Genomic DNA, 21,484 nt, shown 5'->3' with positions numbered 1-21,484 from the left:
TGAACCCCAAAAAATATAATATATATTAAGGGAAGTGAAATTGAAATAATAAAAGATAATTTTGCAGATTTGGTGGTTTTTCTTTTCTGCGCCATTTACCTAGTGGTTGAGGTAACATGTTAGTTTTATACTTTAGGCCGCCTGATTACAGCGATACCAGATTTGTATCGTTTACGTCATGTTTTACTAATTCTGGACTTTTTCTAATTTTTCTTAATTGCCATTTTTTAACCCCTGTAGCTTTATTTTTTTTCCCGCATACCAGGCTGTATGAGGGCTCATTTTTTGCGCCATAATCTGTTTTTTGTATCGGTACCATTTTGGTATTCATCTGACTTTTTCATTGCTTTTTTACTTTTTTTTATGGGATATTATAAAAATTTCAAATCTGTGTTTTTTTTTTTTTTTTTTTACATTTACCGTACGGGATACATAATGTTATATTTTAATAGGTTGTACAATTACGCACGAAGCGATAACGAATAGGTTTATTTTTATTATGTTTACATGTTTTTATATAGGTAAAGGGGGTGATTTTAACTTTTAACATGGAAGGGGTTAATGCAGCGGTCTTCAAACTGTGGCCCTCCAGATGTTGCAAAACTACAACTCCCAGCATGCCCGGACAGCCAACGGCTGTCCTGGCATGCTGGGAATTGTAGTTTTGTAACATCTGGAGGGGGCACAGTTTGAAGACCACTGGGTTAATATGTGTCTTTCAAACTTTTATTAAAACTTTTATTTATTATGATTTTTTTTTAACACTTTATTACACTTATATGAGGAATCATTCGATTCCTCAGACAGATGAATAGAGTTCTATTGAACTCTATTAATCTGTGTGCTCTGTGATCCATTGATAGAGCCTGGTCCAGCCAGGATCTATCAATGACAGAGCCGGACAGGAGGAAGCAGAGGTAAGTCCTCCGGCTACCTCCATAGTGGATCGCCCCCCCTGCGATCGCGCTGCGGGGGGGCGATCCACCCCACTAGCCCACCAGGGAGCGTTCACATGTCCCTTTAGACGCCGCTGTCAGCTTTGACAGCGGCGATCTAAAGGGTTAATAGCGAGCCGCGGCGATCGCCGCATGCTGGCTATTAGCGGCGGCCCCCGGCTACTGAGAACAACCGGGGGCTGCAGAGTATGGAGCGGGCAGGAATCCCGAGCCCGCTCCATACATACTGCAGAGCGCCGCATACAGTCTCCCCGTGCAGACGTGCGGGGAGCGAAGGCAAAGGACGCAGGTCTGCACGGGGAGAAATAAGCCACGCCCCCTTCATCTCCCCCTGCACGTCTGCAGAGCAGGGGAGAGAAGACAAACACTGTACACAGCTTCTCATCTCCCCTGCTCTGCTACACAGGCTGCAGAGTATGGAGCGGGCAGGAGTCGGGAGCCCGCTCCATACAGACTGCAGATCGCCGCGGCACTTGTCAGGTCCGGCCCTGCTTGCCCGAAGCCGGGCTAAGGGCCGGACAAATTCACCTGCCCGGCGCCCAAAACTGCTAGTCCGGGGCGTCGGGCGATAGAAATTCCACATCCCTGATAGTCTTACAACAGCTGGAGTCACCTCTGCAACTCCAAGCATGCACATACAGCAGAAAGCTGACAGGGCATGCTGGGATTTGTAGTCTTGCAACAGCTGGAGGCACCACTGCATATAGAATAACTGGGCATGCTTGGAGTTGTAGTTGTGAAAAAGATGGAGGGACCAATATCAGGACAGTTTTATAGACAAACAATTATGTTTTTTTTTTTACCATTTTTACTTTCACTCTCCACTCTCCAGTGTCCACACTACAGTGAGCACGGAGGCAGCTGCTTCATCACTGGACAGGAGCCAGCATGGGGAGGGGGAGATGAGCAGAAGGGGAGGGTGTATGCATAGGGAAGGGAGATGTGGGCGTTACAATATAATAATTTGCTCGGGGGGGATAGAACAGGGGAAGGGCAGCAGCTTACAGGAAGTAAGCACAAGGCATGATGGGAGATGTAGTTTTACTTTCACTTCTCCGTAATTCGTGTGCCGATAACGGGAGAACGACTGGGCCAATTTTGATGGGGGAGACATCGTTGGAAAGGTCTTTCAAAGACCTATTAAATGAGGTAAAAAAAAGTTTTTTTGCCCAGCACTGCAGATGTCCTTTAATTCTGTTAGGGCTAAAGTTACTGTGCCCATTTAGGTATCATAAAGTTGTATTGTGACAACTGAACGGGTTCAGTATATGAGCAAATACACAAAGAAGAATCTCCTGTATCCGCACATGTAAGGCTAGGTTCACACTACGATTTGCAGATACGAACTCTGGTTGGCTCATTTTTGCCCCGTATCCAGTTTTGTGACCGGACCTAAAACTGCGCAATACCACGGTTTTAGGTCCGGTCACAAAACTGGATACAGGGCAAAAATGAGCCAACCGGAGTCACTATCTGATTCCGCCCGGCTCATTCAAATGAATGAGATACAGGCCGGGTCCAGCTGGGATACAGGAGCGCCCGGATCCGGTGACCGTCTCGGCAAATCGTAATGTGAACCCAGACTTACTGTTAGGAACTCATGCAGCCAGGGCTAGCCTAGAGGTGGTAACTTGGGTAAACTACGTGACTGCCTCCATCTGTGGCCCTGCAGTGTTACATAACCCTAGCCACAGACTCAATAGCAGATTAACAAATCCCAAAATCCGACTAAATCGAGACTATTAAACAATGGCAAATTTGTCAACAGCAGCTGGCTGACCGTTTCCAGGTAGCAATGTTGAACTTGCGCAGGGTAACAGATAGGAGTACCATGCATCACTTTCACTTACAGGTAGTTCGCTGGCATTTTCTGAGGCCAGTTCTATCAGATGCTCTCCTCCAACAAGAATAGTGGTGATCATGGTATATTAAAGGGGTACTCCGGTGGAAAACTTTTCTTTTTTAAATCAACTGGTGCCAGAAAGTTAAACAGATTTGTAAATGACTTCTATTTAAAAATCTTAATCCTTCCAGTATTGATCAGCTGCTGTATACTACAGAAGAAGTTCTTTTATTTTTGAATTTCTTTTCAATCTGACCACAGTGCTATCTGTTGACACCTATCTAGAGCAGTAAAGGTTTGCTATGGGGATTTGCTCCTACTCTGGACAGTTCCTAACATGGACAGAGGTGTCAGCAGAGAGCACTGTGGTCAGACAGAAAAGAAATTCAAAAAGAAAAAGAACTTCCTGTGGAGCATACAGCAGCTGATAAGTACTGGAAGGATCAAGATGTTTAAATAGAAGTCATTTACAAATTTGTTAAACTTTCTGGCACCAGTTGATTTAAAAAAATAATAATTTCCACCGAAGTACCCCTTTAACTTATTAGTATTGTGGTGGCCCAGTACAGAAGTGGCCCTTCTGTACACTAGAGGTTCTATCAGGTGGACCCATTACCCTGGCCTCTACACCTCTCAGAACTCTCATCACATATTTTGTTGCATAAAGAGTTAATGTATTATATTCATGTTAATATGCCTTTAAGTATTGTTGCTAAGTCTGTGTAACCAAGGAAGGTGCCAGTGACCAGGTGACTTGTAGGGGACCTATGGGAGTCCCCCAAATTGCTAGTTAGATCAGTTCTGAGAGGAGTTCTGTTCTGAGGTACAGTCAAGTAAAGACCTGAGAGTTGTCTGGTGTCCTGAGGGAGACCAAGGCCCAGACACGCAGCCACACTTCCACCAACAGGGAACCCCCTTCAGGTGAAAGTCAAAGCCTGGTAAGCAAATACAGGGGAGAAGTCTAGTCAGCATAGTCAAGTCTGTCAAGTATAAATTCAACATGGGACTGCGTAATTGAGTTCAAGCCCACTACAAGTACGGAGCCCACAAGTCTCCTAAACAAGACCCTAAAGTCCACTGGTCACTTCCTTGGGCCTAAACTGAGCTGTAAAGACTAGAACATCTGTCTGCCTCAGTAAAGCTGCCGCTGTTCTGTAACCTTGCATCGGAGTGATTATTTGCGCCTGGCCCAGGAACCACTGGCCATACCTCAGGTGGTGTAGAGGATAACTACGCCCTGGCACCACGAATACCAAGGGTTAATAATATCTGCCCTAAGGGTAATAACATCTGCCCTTCATCACACCCTCACCACAGTATCATGCAGATATTTCTTCCGAACTGTTCATATATTACCTTCCCAACACAACTCTGGGCTCCATTCGCTCCAATAGCCATCGTCTGCACAATAAATGTTTGTTTTCCCTCGGACTCGTATACAGGTGTTCGACGTCTCTGATCTCTTAAAAATGTATCTGCTTTCGCTTTGCTTGGCCACAGTCTAGAAGGATAAAGAATACAATGTAGGAACTACATTTTTTAACATAAAATATAATATCCAAAGTTGTTTGGGCTATCAGAATTATTAAATATGAGTAAAACTGGTAATCTATGTGTTATTTAGGGCCTCTGTAGATGGGTGCATTGTAATCAAGTGTCAGCATTTTAGACATAGGGGGGACTTTGTTATGGTCCACATCTGGTGCAAACTGGCAAAGAGTCACAATTTTCAATTTTTTGGGGACTTTTTGTCAATCTGTGCCACACTCGCCAAATGGGCTTGGCTTGATACAGACGGGTGGGTGTGGCCTTATGAGGCATGACCGTCCTTGCTTGCGGAATTTTCTACAATTTACATCGGCTAGCAAGCAGAAATTGTAGTAAAAATGTACGCTGTCTCCGAGCTGGTGTAGATTTCTAGGCAGCCGCATGGACAACCTCAGGTGCATCTGGATTTATCAAGAGGCGTGCAGGTTACCGGATGCACTGGTTGGTGCGCTGAATTTATCACTTAGTAAAAAAAATTCAAAAATTATAACATATATATATTACAGTCATGGCCGTAAATGTTGGCACCCCTGAAATTATTCAAGAACATGAAATATTTCTCACAGAAAAGGATTGCAGTAACACATGTTTTGCTATACACATGTTTATTCCCTTTGTGTGTATTGGAACTAAACCAAAAAAGGGAGAAAAAAAGAAAATTGTACATAATGTCACCAAACTCCAAAAATGGGCTGGACAAAATTATTGGCTCCCTTTCAAAATTGTGGATTAATAAGATTGTTTCAAGCATGTGATGCTCCTTTAAACTCACCTGGGGGCAAGTAACAGGTGTGGGCAATATAAAAATCACACCTGAAAGCAGATAAAAAGGAGAGAAGTTCACTTAGTCTTTGCATTGTGTGTCTGTGTGTGCCAGACTAAGCATGGACAACAGAAAGAGGATAAGAGAACTGTCTGAGGACTTGACAACCAAAATTTTGGAAACATTTGCCAATCTCAAGGTTACAAGTCCATCTCCAGAGATCTAGATTTGGCTTTGTCCACAGTGCGCAACATTATCAAGAAGTTTGCAGCCCATGGCACTGTAGATAATTTCCCTGGGCATGGACGGAAGAGAAAAATTGATGAAAGGTGTCTACACAGGATATTCCGGATGGTGGATAAGCAGCCCCAAACAAGTTCCAAGGATATTTAAGCTGTCCTGCATGCTCAGGGAGCATCAGTGTCAGTGTGAACTATCCGTCAACATTTAAATGAAATGAATGAAATGCTATGGCAGGAGACCCAGGAGGACCCCACTGCTGATACAGAGACATAAAAAAGCAAGACTACATTTTGCTAAAATAAACTTGAGTAAGCCAAAATCCCTCTGGGAAAACGTCTTGTGGACAGATGAGACCAAGATAGAGCTTTTTTGGTAAAGCACATCATTCTACTGTTTACCGAAAACGGAATGAGGCCTACAAAGAAAAGAACACAGGACCTACAGTGAAATATGGTGTTTTGGGGTTGTTTTGCTGCCTCTCAATACCGCCCCCTCAATGCAAGTCTATGGGAGGGGGCGTGACAGCGTCACGCCCCCTCCCATAGACTTGCATTGAGGGGGTGGGGCGAGATGTCACACAGGGGCGGAGTCGTGACATCACGATCTTCTGTTCCTGTGGTCGGGAGCCAGACCCTCCAGCGCTTCCGGAGCAGTAACAGGTGGGTGCTGCGTGCTATATTGCGGGGATCCCCAGCGGCAGGATAGGGGTAGGGGATAAGATGTCTAGGGGTGGAGATGTCTTGGATAGGGGATAAGATGTCTAGGGGTGGAGTACCCCTTTAAGTTCAGGGACCTTCATAATAGTCCAGGATAGGTTCATTATTTTGTTTTTCAAAATGATTCTGTTGTACGAGACTTCAAAAGCGATGTCTCATTTTTATCAGTAAATTTTTAACCATTATTGCTTTTGGGAGTTTCAAGTTATTTCAGGGAGCATTGTGGGCCTCTCTCTCTTTAAAGGAAGAGGAGAAACTATTTTGGCCATGTCTGTAAGTAGATGCCAGTACTATAATGATAGATGGCAGGGGCTGGGGAAGATTATGAATTGGGGCCATTAAGGAATATTAGAAATTCTATATAATACAAACCTCCCACATATTCATTTGGTTTTTAGACTGGATCTCATACTCCAAACAATGTGCAGGTATTTTACCCTTGGGTTCATTCCAGTTCAGGTCAAAGTCACCAGATATGTCCATGGTCAGTGTGAGATTTTCTGCGACACCAGGTTTACCTATTAAACACAACACAACATGGAATGAGTAGAATCTCATACTATACTGCTGAAAATATGACATATTTATCGAAATGTTCCACTGACCAATCTGTAAATTATATTTTTGTATAAAAATGCCACAGAACATTAAAACCAGCAGAATGTTGCCCAGTGGATCGCACTGCCCCTGCCAGGTTACTTTATTCCCCTAGTGCAGTGGTCTCCAACCTGCGGACCTCCAGATGTTGCAAAACTACAACTCCCAGCATGCCCGGACAGCCAACGGCTGTCCGGGCATACTGGGAGTTGTAGTTTTGCAACATCTGGAGGTCCGCAGGTTGAAAACCCTAGTGCATCCTGGTGGCATCTCTTCTCTACTTAAAGGGGTATTCCATGAAAAAACTTTTTTTTATATATCAACTGGCTCCAGAAAGTTAAACCGATTTGTAAATTACTTCTATTAAAAAATCTTAATTCTTTCAATAATTATCAACTGCTGAAGTTGAGTTGTTGTTTTCTGTCTGGCAACAGTGTGCAGTTCCCGAGACAAGCAGAGATGTCAGCAGAGAGCAGAGGTTTGCTATGGGGATTTGCTTCTAAACTGGGCAGTTCCCGAGACGCGTGTCATCAGAGAGCACTTAGACAGAAAAGAACAGCTCAACTTCAGCAGCTCATAAGTACTGAAAGGATTAAGATTTTTTAATAGCAGTAATTTACAAATCTGTTTAACTTTCTAGAGCCAGTTGAAATATAAAAAAAAAGTTTTTTCCTGGATAACCCCTTTAAACATTGCACACCCATCCACATTATCTAGTTCTGAAGCTGATGAGCTCATTGTAGGCACTTTTGGAGGAGGACAGAGGTCAGTATGGTCACTGACCGGTCCATAACTACACAGGAACTTGGAGTTCCTGTGACAACTTTCTATCATATCCAGCACTAACCTTTTCAAAATTTTCTGTAGGGTTGAACCTAACAATGTAAAGGGATTTTAGCACTTAAAAGAAATCTGTCAGGAAATTTAGATGGGCCGGACCACAATGAAAACAGTAAAGGTAGTTTAGTCTGTCTGGTGAGTTATGCTGCCTTAACCTCGGGCAGCATAAACCCATCAAGCTCCCTTGTTAGGCTGGGTTCACACCACGTTTTTCAAATGCGGTTACCGTATACGGTTTTCCGCTAAAAAAACGTATGGCAAAAACCGTATGCAACCTTATACAACCGTATGACTCCAAACTAAAACGTATACGGTTTTTCCCCGTAAGGTTCTATCCGTTTGCATCAGTTTTTGCCAACGGTTTTGCTATTTTGTTGGAATTAGTTTTCCAGCAATTTAATAAAGTTACTATTGTTCTATTCAAATTCCAATCTGCGCATGTGTCAACTCCAAAAACGTATTAGAAAAACCACTTGCAACCGTATTCTGAAATTCTGTGTACGGTTCTCATAGACAACAATGTTAACAGAACCGCATACGGTTCGCATACGGTTTTCCAACCGGAGGCAAAAACGTGGTCGACAGCGTTTTTGCCTACGGTTGAAAAATCGGCAAAACCGTATCCGAGGTAAAACGGATGCAACAGTACACAACATTTGGAATACGGTTTACAATGCATGCTCTATGCGTATGGTGTCGGATACGGTCGTATACTTTTTTTTTGCGGAAAACCGTATACGGTTACCGTATTTGAAAAACGTGGTGTGAACCCAGCCTTACTGACATCTGTTTAATCTAAAATGCTGAGGAGTTTCAGAAAAAAACTAGTTTATAACAAAGCCAGGGCACCGGATATAGTGTATGCAATGCGGTCTCCACACATTCTTCCCGCCTGGTTTGCTTTGAATGAGAAGTCTCTTTTTATTTGGGTATAAGTAGAGACCTGCCAATCCGTCCAAGTCAGATGGGGGAGAAGACCACCGCCCAGACACTTACCCCTGTGTAGGGGCTTGGTCTTAAAGGGGTACTCCACTGCTCAGCATTTGGAACAAACTGTTCTGAACGCTGGAGCTGGTGCCGGGAACTTGTGATGTCATAGCTTTGCCCCCATGCTGTCACACCCCGCCCCCTCAATTCAAGTCTATGGGAGGGGGCGTGACAGCCGTCACGCCCCCTCCCATAGACTTGCATTGAGGGGACAGGGTGTGACGTCATGAGGGGGCTATGACATCACGAACAGTTTGTTCCAAATGCTGAGCAGCGGAGTACCCCTTTAAATCATAAGTCACTGAGGTGGACAGAGTATGGCAGGCTTTTCCTTCCCCTCCTGCCTGTACAGGTAATAAGTGTATATTACAATACAGTTGGTCTGGCCATGAGGAGACAAAATATAAATAATGTTTGCCATCTGGAGTACCCCTTTACTGACTTATGGTTCAGGCAGCATGAAAGCGATGACAGGTTCCCTTACGGGGTGATGTGGTCAAGGAATTGTACCTACCCATGCCATGACGGCTTTATACTGGCCTCTGTGTGATTGTGGTAACTAGAGATGAGCGAACTTACAGTAAATTCGATTCGTCACGAACTTCTCTGCTCGGCAGTTGATGACTTTTCCTGCATAAATTAGTTCAGCTTTCAGGTGCTCTGGTGGGCTGGAAAAGGTGAATACAGTCCTAGTAGACTCTTTCCTAGGAATGTATCCACCTTTTCCAGCCCACCGGAGCACCTGAAAGCTGAACTAATTTATGCAGGAAAAGTCATCAACTGCCGAGCAGAGAAGTTCGTGACGAATCGAATTTACTGTAAGTTCTCTCATCTCTAGTGGTAACCCTCAAACAGCTGAATGTTACCCTTCTTATTCTTAATCAACAGACAATAATTGAGGACGATATATAAATATATGAAGAGCGAGCACAATAAACTGCTTTCAGAGTAAACATGTCTCTATTGCTTATTTTTTCTTCTTACCTATATTCTGCAACTGAAAAATAAAGTACGATGGTCTTATTGGGTCCATGCCTGGCATTTCAGTGACGCATATGAACAGGTCTGAGAAAAGCTCAAATTCCTCACTTCCAAAATGACATCCTGTGTTTATTTCATTCTCTGTCATGTAGTGTGCACAGACCCTCTTCTCAGACATTCCTTCTTGCCTTTAAAATAAAAGATTTTGATGTAAAAGTGTAAATATTCACTAGTAAAACACAAATATGTCAATGTCTACCATTTTTATTTATTCATTATTTAGTATGTTAAATAGGTTCTGTTTCAATCACTGATACATGACATATTTGTTTGCCATATTGTTTCTGTAGAATACTGTCAGTCTTTAACCCCATAAGGACTCAGCGTTTTTCCACTTTTGCATTTTCATTTTTTCCTCATGACCGTCTAAAAATCATAACGCTTTCAATTTTGCACATACAATTCCATATTATGGCTTATTTTTTGCGCCACCAGAAAATCCACAGCGAAACAGAAAAAAAATTCATTGTGCGACAAAATTGAAGAAAAAATGTCATTTTGTAAATTTTGGGGGCTTCCGTTTCTACGCAGTGCAGATTTCGGTAAAAATTACACCTTATCATTATTTTGTAGGTCCATACGATTAAAATGATCCCCTACTTATATAGGTTTGATTTTGTCGCACTTCTGGAAAAATCATAACTACATGCAGGAAAATTTCTATGTTAAAAATTCTCATCTTCTGACCTCTAGAACTTTTTTATTTTTCTGCGTACGGGGCGGTATGAGGGCTCATTTTTTGCGCTGTGTTCTGAAGTTTTTAGCGGTACCATTTTTGTATTGATCAGACTTTTTAGTCGTTTTTTATTCATTTTGTCACGATATAAAAAGTGACAAAAAATACGTCTTTTTGGACTTTGGAATTTTTTTGCGCGTACGCCATTGACCGTACGGTTTCATTAATTACATATTTTTATAGTTCGGACATTTCCGCACACGGCGATACCACATATGTTTATTTTTATTTACACAGTTTTTTTTTTTATGGGAAAAGGGGGTTGATTCAAACTTTTATTAGGGAAGGGGTTAAATGACCTTTGTTAACTTTTTTTTTCACTTTTTTTTTTTGCAATGTTATAGCTCCCATAGGGGGCTATAACACTTCACATACTGATCTTTTTACCCTGATCCCTGCAAAGCCATAGCTTTGCATGGATCAGCGTAATAGAGGGTTGATTGCTCAAGCCTGTAGCTCAGGCTTGGAGCAGTCAAACGTTGATCGCACGCGACGGAGCAATCCTAGCGTCCTAGCTGATCGGGACATCGCAATTTTATCGCGATAGTCCCGATCAGCCCGACTGAGCTGCCGGGAAGCTTTCACTCTCGTTTTAGACGCGGCGATCAACTTTGAAAGCCGAATCTGAAGGGTTAATAGTGCGCAGCACAACGATCTGTGCTGCACGCTATTAGCCCAGGGTCCCGGCTATCATAGGCCGCTGGGACCGACCCGGTATGATGTGGGGTCACGGCGTGACCCTGTTTTAAATACCGGGACCGGGCGCAGGGCGTAAAGGTACGCCCTGCCTCCTTAAGAGGTTAATATGATCGTATCGGCTGTCACTGGGAAATACTGTATATCTCTCATTACATGAAATGTTTAGCCTGGATAAGAATAGGGATTGTGAGTGTATTTTCTTCTAGTTGCAGCCATAAAGTTGTATATTTACAGCAGATGGGAAAGAAATTTTTTCCTAAGAAAATCAGTATAAATCTTATTAACCACATGATCTAATACATTTTCAATAGAAGTGAAATAATGTTATTGTTATAACATCTGCAGACTAGGGTTGGATAGCTATGTTGTCCCTAATTCATAACAATAAACATCCCCATATTGTAGTTACATCTTAAAGGGGTATTCCCAACTCTAAAAAGTTATCGGCTATCCACAGGATAGGGTATAACCAGCCCACCATTTATTCTCTATGGGGCTTTCATTCATTGCTGAGCTCAGGTACTCCTATTTATTTTCGGCAAATACAATTTCAGCACACCTTTATTACATCTATACATAGTGTTACAGTTTTTTTTTTTACAGGCTGCAGTTTTTGCATGTCCTCTCATTCTCTTATGTGCTGTTTTGTAACTATTAGATTGTTCCACAGGTCGGGCGCTTAGCAAATGTGGTGTCAATATTTAAAAAGGGAAAGGGGTTAAAAAAGGATCCTGGAAACTATAGGCCTGTAAGTCTAACATCTATTGTGGGTAAAATATTGAAGAGATACTATTTTGGAGCATCGTAATATAAATAACCTAACACAACCCCAACATGGATTTGAGGAGGCCAGTTATAGATTGGACCCGGGTGGAAGCTGTGGATGTTGTATATCTGGAAGTTTCGAATCCATTTGGTGCTATGGTACACACAAATGGTTAGTACAAAAGGTTAGTACTTAAAAAAAGGAAGCTGGGACTAGGGGAGGATATATGTAAATGCGTTAGCAACTGGCTCAGTGACAGGAAGCAAATGGTGGGTGTCAGTGGAACTTACTAAAACTAAGTAAAACTTCTCCTGACCAGGACTTTGGGGTATTGGTAGACAGTAAACACAACTTTAGTGATCAGTACCAGGCAGCTCTGTATAAATCACTAGTCAGAATCCACATGGAGTATTGTGCCCAGTTTTAGGTCCCTGTATATAAGAAGGACATGGTTGAACTGGTGAAGGGCAAAAAAGATAATTAACGATATGGGAGGATTACAGAACCAAGACAGGTTTATCAAGCTTGGGGTTATTTGGTTTGGAGAAAATACATCTTAGGGCCAATCTGATCACATTATACAAATTAAAAAAAATGGACAGTGCAGAGATATTTCTAGTGATCTTTTTATACCTAGGCTGGTAAGGGGGGGGGGGGGGGGATTCTTTACTGTAAGAGCAGTGAGACTATGGAACTCTCTGCCACATGATGCTGAGTTCAAGGGGTTATGGAGACTAGATTTATGTGGATAAAACGTTTATCCAGTGATTTATTCTTATTGCCATATTGGAATTTAAAAGGTGTGTTTTCTCTGTCTTGGGGCAACTGGCATCAGCCTCATGGGGTCTTTTGACTTCCTCTGGGTCAACACAGTGGGGTTTTACGTTAAACTTGATTGAATCACTGGATTCTAAGTTTTGTTTTTTGTATTCAGCCAGGTAAATTTGTGTACTAATAACTAATGATCAGTGCATCATGCAAGATTAATAAAATCCATTTACAGTAAACCAAAGTTACATGTGTAATGGAAAGTAATCCAGATTTTCCATATACAGTGATCCCTCAACTTACAATGGCCTCAACATACAATAGTTTCAACATACAATGGTCTTTTATGGACCATTGTAACTTGAAACCAGACTCAACATACAATGTACAGACAGTCCAGATCTGTGAAACGTGTCAATAGCTGGAAGAACCGACCAATCAGAATGGACATTCACTGGTAAAACCCCTGTATTACTGAAGTGTATGTACTGACTGGTGTCTGGTAGCGCCCCCTACAGTACAGGGAGGTATTACATGTTCTGCCCTACTCTTTACCTGTATTACTGAAGTGTATGCACTGACTGGTATCTGGTAGCGCCCCCTACAGTACAGGGAGGTATTACATGTTCTGTACTCTTTACCTGTACCTTTGGACACCAGGTGAGGGCGACTCCATGTAACTTTTTTTGGACATTGCATGTACCGTATAGGACCCTGAAGAAGTTCCTGTCCTCTACATAGACCTGTGTTTCCCAAGCAGGGTGCCCCCAGCTGTTGCAAAACTACAACTCCCAGCATGCCCGGACAGCCTTTGGCTGTCCGGGCATGCTGGGAGTTGCAGTTTTGCAACAGCTGGAGGCCCCCTGCTTGGGAAACACTGACACAGACAGTGATTACAGCTCCCAGCAGATCTTTATTACTTTTATATGTAAGGATTTGCTTTATCTATATTAGTTATCTACTTATTTATCTTTAATCCTGACTTTTTCCTATTTTTGGATGACATTTTGGGGGCTTCAGAACCAATTATCAGGTTTCCATAGAGTTCTGGTCTCAACATACAATGGTTTCAACATACAATGGTCGTCCCAGAACCAATTAATATTGTAAATTGAGGGACCACTGTACTATCTGTAGGCTTACCAGTATTGCAGCTCATAGTTGCTATTGCTGCCAAGTTCTCCTGCACTCCATTCACATATCAGGGTTTCAAATTTATCATTGATGCACTTAAAGTCTTTAACTTTTGTCTCAGGAGTTCCTGAAATCAACAAAGAACAGACCACCCTGAGTGTAAGTATTACATGTCAGTACCAAGCAGAACAAAATGTACAGAGCTGAAATAAAACAGTTTTTTTTTTTTTATCTCTTTTTGTTACCATATTATTTTTCTGTTGACAAACATTTATGCTTGTGGCAATACCAAATATAATCAATAATTATTTTTTTTACACTTTTTTGAATAAAATGGGGGAAAAAGGTTGAATGTTTCAATTTGTATTGGGTGAGGGGATTTTTCGAATTTTTTAAAAACTTTTTCTTTAAACTTTTATTTTTAACTCATTAGGTCACCATAGGGGACTATCTATAGCAATCATTACATTGCTAATACTGTTTAGTGCTATGCATAGGCATAGCACTGATCAGTATCACCAGCGATCTTCTACTCTGGTCTGCTGGAAGGCAGATCAGAACAGGAGACCCTGGGAGACCTGCGGAGGCGGTGAGGCGACTTCCGGCCACCATGTTGACTGATCAGATCAGCCATTTCAATAGCCGCACTGCTGCAGATGCCATGATCTGTATTGATCACGGTCCAGTGCGCAGGGTCATGTACAGGACGTAAATGTACCTCTTGGTGCGCTAAGTACCAGCGCATCAGGACATACATTTATGTCCATTGTCCTTAAGGGGTCATATACATCTTTATTTTACAAGCTCATATCCCATCCTCACATCCCATCCCCGCACTAACTATTCTCTGCACCTGCCTGCCGGGCAGTTAAATCATACTTTACCAGTGCGTTGGTTCGGCGGCAGGATGTTTAAAAGTCCTGGGCAATCTCTGCAGCCCGAGAGTAACGTGATGGACCTAAAGTATCATAAACTTGCATAAGCTGGTCAATAAGAAACTACCCACAGAAACATCAGATACAGACAATGGGACCAAACCCTGCACCAAACTGTAAACTCTGTCAACACATCTGCACAAATTCTGAGGCCTCCCACAACAACAAGACATACAACATCAAGGGACAATACTCCTGCACCACAGAGAATGTAGTCTACATGATACAATGCACCAAGTGGGACCTGGGATGTTACATTGGTGAGACCAGTCAGCCACTCAATAAAAGGATGAACCTCCACAGATCGTCCATCAACAACCATAGAGAAAAGGACTATTGCACCCCAGTTGGACACCATTTCACCCAAACAGGTCACTCCCTACAGGACCTCAAAATCAAGATCCTGAAAGGAAACTTCAAGAACACCCAGGAAAGAAAGACATTTGAAGCCAAAATGATAGTTTTTTTTATGACTCCAAGAACAGAGGACTTAATGTGGATTTAAGCTTCTTATCCCATTATCAAAATTTCCTATAACCTTTGCTAAACTGTCTTCCCTCTCCCTGCTCTAACACCATTACACCCTTGCTCCCCCTCCCCTGTCTAAGTCTTATCTTCAGTCTATGGTTCTGTAGTAAAATTGGGGGAATGGGTTGCGGGTCGATTTAACTTTACCACATTTTTTATTATTATGTGTATGAAGTTTCATTGAAATATCTCCAGCCATTTGGAAGTTATGCTTGAATATACATACATTGCGTTTTAGATAGGTACAGTAAATAGATAGAAAGACCGACAGACAGAAAGATAGATTTATTTGGCGAGGGGGATAAGCTGTAACAGCAATTTTGCAATCTATATTGTGTTCTATAATTTGATAATTGTATAGCCCAGGGTGTTACAGAGGCAGCAATACCAAATATATGTATGTTTTTTATTGTATTATTTTATCTTACAAACTAAAGCAATGGCTAAGGAGTAAGGATGAGGATTTTGGGACACAAAAGCTGCAGTTTTTTCCATTTTGACAACACGTTAAATAAGTAGTATTTAGCGAGAAACTCATCCTGCTGTATTGGCTCACTCAGTTCTGCTATAAATGAAAAATAACTGGATATATTACTAAAACCCCATAGATCCTCTTTATTGTAGAGACAGTAATGTATTTTTATCTTCTTACCTTGCAAATGCGTTGGGTAGTTAATTTCCACCCATTCACTCCATACTTCCCTTTCTTCTGTACAAGGGCCTTCCAGATATGTTCTTATTTTTATGACAATGTCCTTCCCAAGATCAAAGGCTTCTTTGTATGTCTGACGCTTTATCCTAACTGACTTTGTATAAAGGAAAATGCATAAAACAATTGGACATTTGATAAAGATATTGTAACACCATTAGAAGCACTTTTCTATAGTGCAGAGTTTTCCAACCATGGTGCCTCCAGCTGTTGCAAAACTACAACTCCCAGTATGCCCAGACAGCCAAAGGCTGTCTGGGCATGCTGGGAGTTGAAGTTTTACAACAGCTGGGAGCACTCTGGTTGGAAAACACTGTTTAAAGGGGTACTCCCATGGAAAACTTTTTTTTTAAATCAACTGGTGCCAGAAAGTTAAACATATTTGTAAATCACTTCTATTAAAAAATCTTAATCCTTCCAGTACTTTTTTGGGGCTGTACACTAAAGAGAAATACAAAAAAGAAATGCATTTCCTGTGATGTCCTGACCACAGTGCTCTCTGCTGACCTCTGCTGTCCATTTTAGGAACTGTCCAGAGCAGCATATGTTTGCTATGGGGATTTTCCTCTGCTCTGGACAGTTCCTAAAATGGACAGCAGAGGTCAGCAGAGAGCATTCTGGTCAAGACATCACAGGAAGTGCATTTCTTTTTTGTATTTCTCTTTAGTATACAGCCCCTAAAATGTACTGGAAGGATTAAGATTTTTTAATAGAAGGGATTTAAAAATCTGTTTAACTTTCTGGCAACAGTTGATTTAAAAAAAAAAAAAAAAAAGGTTTCCACGGGAGTACCCCTTTAAGAGGGATGGGAAATATTATTTTATTTCTTAAGGGTGCGTTCCCACCTGGCATATATGCAGCCTATTTCACGCAGCGCAAAATTTACGGCAGCAGCGGGTAATACGCTGCATATTCCTTGCTCACTATACACACATGGATTTCCGGCGGCAGCCCTATGTGTGTAGTAAGTTTTGGAGGCGGGGCCGTGTGCCGGCGTGACTGTGACACGCAGCTCCGCCTCCAAAACTCACTGCACACACAGGGCTGCTGCCGTAGAGCCCTGTATGTGTATAGTGAGCAAGGAATACGCAGCGTATTTCCCGCTGCTGACGTAAATTTTGCGCAGCGTGAAATACACTGCGTATATGCCAGGTGGGAACGCACCCTAAAGGGATATCCTTTTTTTTTTCTTTTTTTTTTTTTATAACATTGTATATATTTTTTTTTTATACAACTAAAAAAAATGTGTTACATACTGTTATACATTGAGTGGCAGAAGTAAGAGCCACTACTGCTTCCACCAAAGTATTAGTGATATAAGTGTATGATTGATAAATAGATAGATTTGGAAGTTACGCTTGAACATACATACATACGTTGCATTTTAGATAGGTACAGTAAATAGATAGATGGACAGATAAATCTGCCCTAGTGTATTTTATATTCTAATGCTAAATGCATTAGAATATACAATACAATAAAATTGGCATTCTATTCCTTTCAACTATGTTTGCAACAGTGCCAGCGATGAGTAACTGCGCCAGGGCCAAGACATGAGCAGCTCGGCAGTTCCCAACACGGCCATTGGTGTCAGTGTCGGCTCTTATTTCTGCCACTCAATGTTGAAAAGTATGTAACACAAAATAGTAAATTATGTAAATAAAATGATACTACAAAATTATTTATATATATATATATATATATATATATATATATATATATATATATATATATATATACACAGTGGGGCAAAGAGTATTTAGTCAGCCACCAATTGTGCAAGTTCTCCTACTTAAAAAGATGAGAGAGGCCTGTAATTTTCATCACATTATACTCAACTAAGAGAGGCATAATGAGAAAAAAAAATCCATAAAATCACATTGTCTGATTTTTAAAGAATTTATTTGGAAATTATGGTGGAAAAGTATTTGGTCACCTGTAAAACAAGCAAGATTTCTGGCTCTCACAGACCTATAACTTCTTCTTTAAGAGTCTCCTCTGTCCTCCACTCGTTATCAGTATAAAAAGACACCTGTCCACAACCTCAAACAGTCACATTCTAAACTCCACTATGGCCAAGACCAAAGAGCTGTCAAAGGACACCAGAAACAATTGTAGACCTGCACCAGGCTGGGAAGACTGAATCTGCAATAGGCAAGCAGCTTGATGTGGAGAAATCAACTGTGGGAGCAATTATTAGAAAATGGAAGACATAAAAGACCACTGATAATCTCCCTTGATCTGGGGCTCCATGAAAGATCTCAACCCGTGGTGTAAAAATGATCACAAGAGCAGGGAGCAAAAATCCCAGAACCACATGGGGGGGGGGGGGCTAGTGAATGACCTGCCGAGAGCTAGGACCAAAGTAACATCGGCTACCATCAGTAACACACTACACCGCCAAATCATACAGTGCCAGACGTGTCCCCCTGCTTAAGCCAGTGCATGTTCGGGCCCATCTGAAGTTTGCTAGAGAGAATTTGGATGATCCAGAAGAGGAGTGGAGAATGTCATATAGTCAGATGAAACCAAAGTAGAACTTTTTGATAAACACTCAACTCGTCATGTTTGGAGGAGAAAGAATGCTGAGTTGCATCCAAAGAACACCATACCTACTGTGAAGCATGGGGGTGGAAACATCATGCTTTGGGACTGTTTTTCCGGCAAGGGGCCAGGTCCACTGATCCGTTTAAGGAAAGAATGAATGGGACCATATATACTGTGAGATTTTGAGTGAAAACCTCCTTCCATCAGCAAGGGCATTGAAGATGAAATGTTGCTGGGTCTTTCAGCATGACAATGATCCCAAACACACTGCATCGGGCAACGAAGGAGTGGCTTTGTAAGAAGCATTTCAAGGTCCTGGAGTAGCCTAGCCAGTCTCCAGATCTTAACCCCATAGAAAACCTTTGGAGGGAGTTGAAAGTCTGTGTTGCCCAGCGACAGCCCCAAAACATCACTGCTCTAGAGGAGATCTGCATGGAGGAATGGGCCAAAATACCAGCAACAGTGTGTGAAAACCTTGTGAAGACTTACAGAAAACTTTTGACTTCTGTCATTGCCAACAAAGGGTTAATATAACAAAGTATTGAGATGAACTTTTGTTATTGACCAAATACTTATTTTCCATCATAAATCGCAAATAAATTCTTTAAAAATCAGACAATGTGATTTTATGGATTTTTTTTTCTCATTATGTCTCTTCTAGTTGAGGTATACATATGATTAGAGATGAGCAAATTTTTTAAAAATTCGATTCGGCAATTCGCCGAATTTTCCCCAAAATTTGTTGTGGTACGAATTTATTTGCGGCGAGTCGCTATTAAAAAATGGCTATTTCTGGGCAATAGACACACATATGGTGTGTGCTGTGTTAGTTAAATAATACTGTTATTCAGTATGACATGCAGATTACAGTTATCGGTATTAGAATCACTGCCGCAGAGCGTCTGGATGTGGCAGCAGGGAGAACATGTGGCATCAAAATTGAAGAGATTAAACAGATTTTTTTACGTAATTTTAATTTAATTTGAATTTATTGAAATTTTTTTGTACCCATTCTGGTGAGCATTGAGCTGGTTCCAGCCCCTGCCTCTCAGCCCCCCCCCCCCCCCTACTGTCTTACTCTGTGTGGAACTGCAAATGTTTGATTTAATCAGTTATAGTTCATGGTTATCGCTCCAACCTGTTTTATTGGAGTCTTGTAATAATTCCACAGGTAATATATGATGTCGGCAACCATGGGGCCTCAGTCTTGAAAATATTACATCAATTTTTCAAAAATTTTTATTTAACCCCTTCAGGACCAAGCCCATTTTGGCCTTAAGGACCAGAGCGTTTTTTGCACATCTGACCACTGTCACTTTAAACATTAATAACTCTGGAATGCTTTTAGTTATCATTCTGATTCCGAGATAGTTTTTTCGTGACATATTCTACTTTGACATGGTGGTAAATTTTTGTAGTAACTTGCATCCTTTCCTTGTGAAAAATCCAAAAATTTGATGAAAAATTTGAAAATTTTGCATTTTTCTAACTTTGAAGCTCTCTGCTTGTAAGGAAAATGTATATTACAAATAAAAAAAAATGTTTTATTCACATATACAATATGTCTACTTTATGTTTGCATCATAAAAGTGACGAGTTTTTACTTTCGGAAGACACCAGAGGGCTTCAAAGTTCAGCAGCAATTTTCCAATTTTTCACAAAATTTTCAAACTCACTATTTTTCAGGGACCAATTCAGGTTTGAAGTGGATTTGAAGGGTCTTCATATTAGAAATACAATCAACCTATAGATCCCTATAAATAGGAATCCAAAAAATCCCTAATTTCCCATATATGTATTATCTTTATGGTGAACCCACAAGCTTTATTAAGGTAATTGTGCATAAACATATAATGAAACCTTCACGTAGATTAAAAATTAAGCCGGGCGGTAGCTTAGCATTTAAACTAATATCTATATACTGTGCATCAGGCCAGTGTACTCCAGCCTATTCTGATTGGCTATACTGGAGTGGAGATGCCCGGCGTGCCTGCAGTGCACGCTGAGCTATTTTCTAAGCTACCGCTTTGCTTTCTATTAAAATTGAGTCCCTACTCTGCCCCCCTCGACATGTTTCGCTGCCTCTGCAGCTTTATCAAGAGGTAGCTACCTCTTGATAAAGCTGCAGAGGCAGCGAAACATGTCGAGGGGGGCAGAGTAGGGACTCAATTTTAATAGAAAGCAAAGCGGTAGCTTAGAAAATAGCTCAGCGTGCACTGCAGGCACGCCGGGCATCTCCACTCCAGTATAGCCAATCAGAATAGGCTGGAGTACACTGGCCTGATGCACAGTATATAGATATTAGTTTAAATGCTAAGCTACCGCCCGGCTTAATTTTTAATCTACGTGAAGGTTTCATTATATGTTTATGCACAATTACCTTAATAAAGCTTGTGGGTTCACCATAAAGATAATACATATATGGGAAATTAGGGATTTTTTGGATTCCTATTTATAGGGATCTATAGGTTGATTAAATTAATTTAACCCTCCATATATTGGTCCGATAAGTGAAGAACATATTAGAAATACCACACAAAAGACCCCATTATAAAAACTGCACCCCCCAAAGTATTCAAAATGACATTCAGTCATCATTTTAACCCTTTGGGTGTTTCACAGGAATAGAAGCAAAGTGAAGGAGAAAATTCACAATCTTCATTTTTTACACTCGCATTTTCTTGTAGACCCAATTTTTTAATTTTTACAAGGGGTAAAAGGAGAAAATGTATACTTATATTTGTAGCCCAATTTCTCTTGAGTAAGCGCATACCTCATTTGTCTATGTAAAGTGTTCGGCGGGCGCAGTAGAGGGCTCAGAAGGGAAAGAGCGATAAGGGGATTTTGGAGTGTACGTTTTTCTGAAATGGTTTTTGGGGGGCATGTTGCATTTAGGAAGCCCCTATGGTGCCAGAACAGCAAAAAACCCTCACATGACATACCATTTTGGAAACTAGACCCCTTGAGGAACATAACAAGGAATAAAGTGAGCCTTAATACCCCACAGATGTTTCACGACTTTTGCATATGTAAAAAAAAAAATTTTTTTTTCCACTAAAATGTGTGTTTCCCCCCAAATTTCACATTTTTCCAAGGGTTAATAGCAGAAAATACCCCCAAAATTTGTA

The 21,484-nt window shown here is 41.2% G+C and overlaps 1 protein-coding gene across 8 annotated transcripts in view; it reads right to left on the bottom strand.

Moving 5' to 3' along the window:
- LOC130291507 (interleukin-13 receptor subunit alpha-2-like) overlaps positions 1-21,484 on the bottom strand; it is a 138,509-nt gene that overhangs the window by 42,145 nt on the left and 74,880 nt on the right. For all 8 annotated transcript variants that reach the window (XM_056540281.1, XM_056540289.1, XM_056540286.1 and 5 more), the window contains 5 exons: positions 15,753-15,906; positions 13,647-13,764; positions 9,478-9,662; positions 6,442-6,587; positions 4,156-4,300 (listed from right to left, as the gene is read on the bottom strand). In XM_056540281.1, coding sequence (XP_056396256.1) covers positions 4,156-4,300; positions 6,442-6,587; positions 9,478-9,662; positions 13,647-13,764; positions 15,753-15,906 — 748 coding nt within the window. The remainder of the gene's footprint in view (positions 1-4,155; positions 4,301-6,441; positions 6,588-9,477; positions 9,663-13,646; positions 13,765-15,752; positions 15,907-21,484) is intronic.

Source organism: Hyla sarda, chromosome 9 (genome assembly GCF_029499605.1).
Source record: "Hyla sarda isolate aHylSar1 chromosome 9, aHylSar1.hap1, whole genome shotgun sequence".
NCBI classification, from domain to species: Eukaryota; Metazoa; Chordata; class Amphibia; order Anura; family Hylidae; genus Hyla; species Hyla sarda.
The sequence above is the reverse complement of the archived record's forward strand: the minus strand, read 5'-3'. Positions and strand labels throughout refer to the sequence as shown.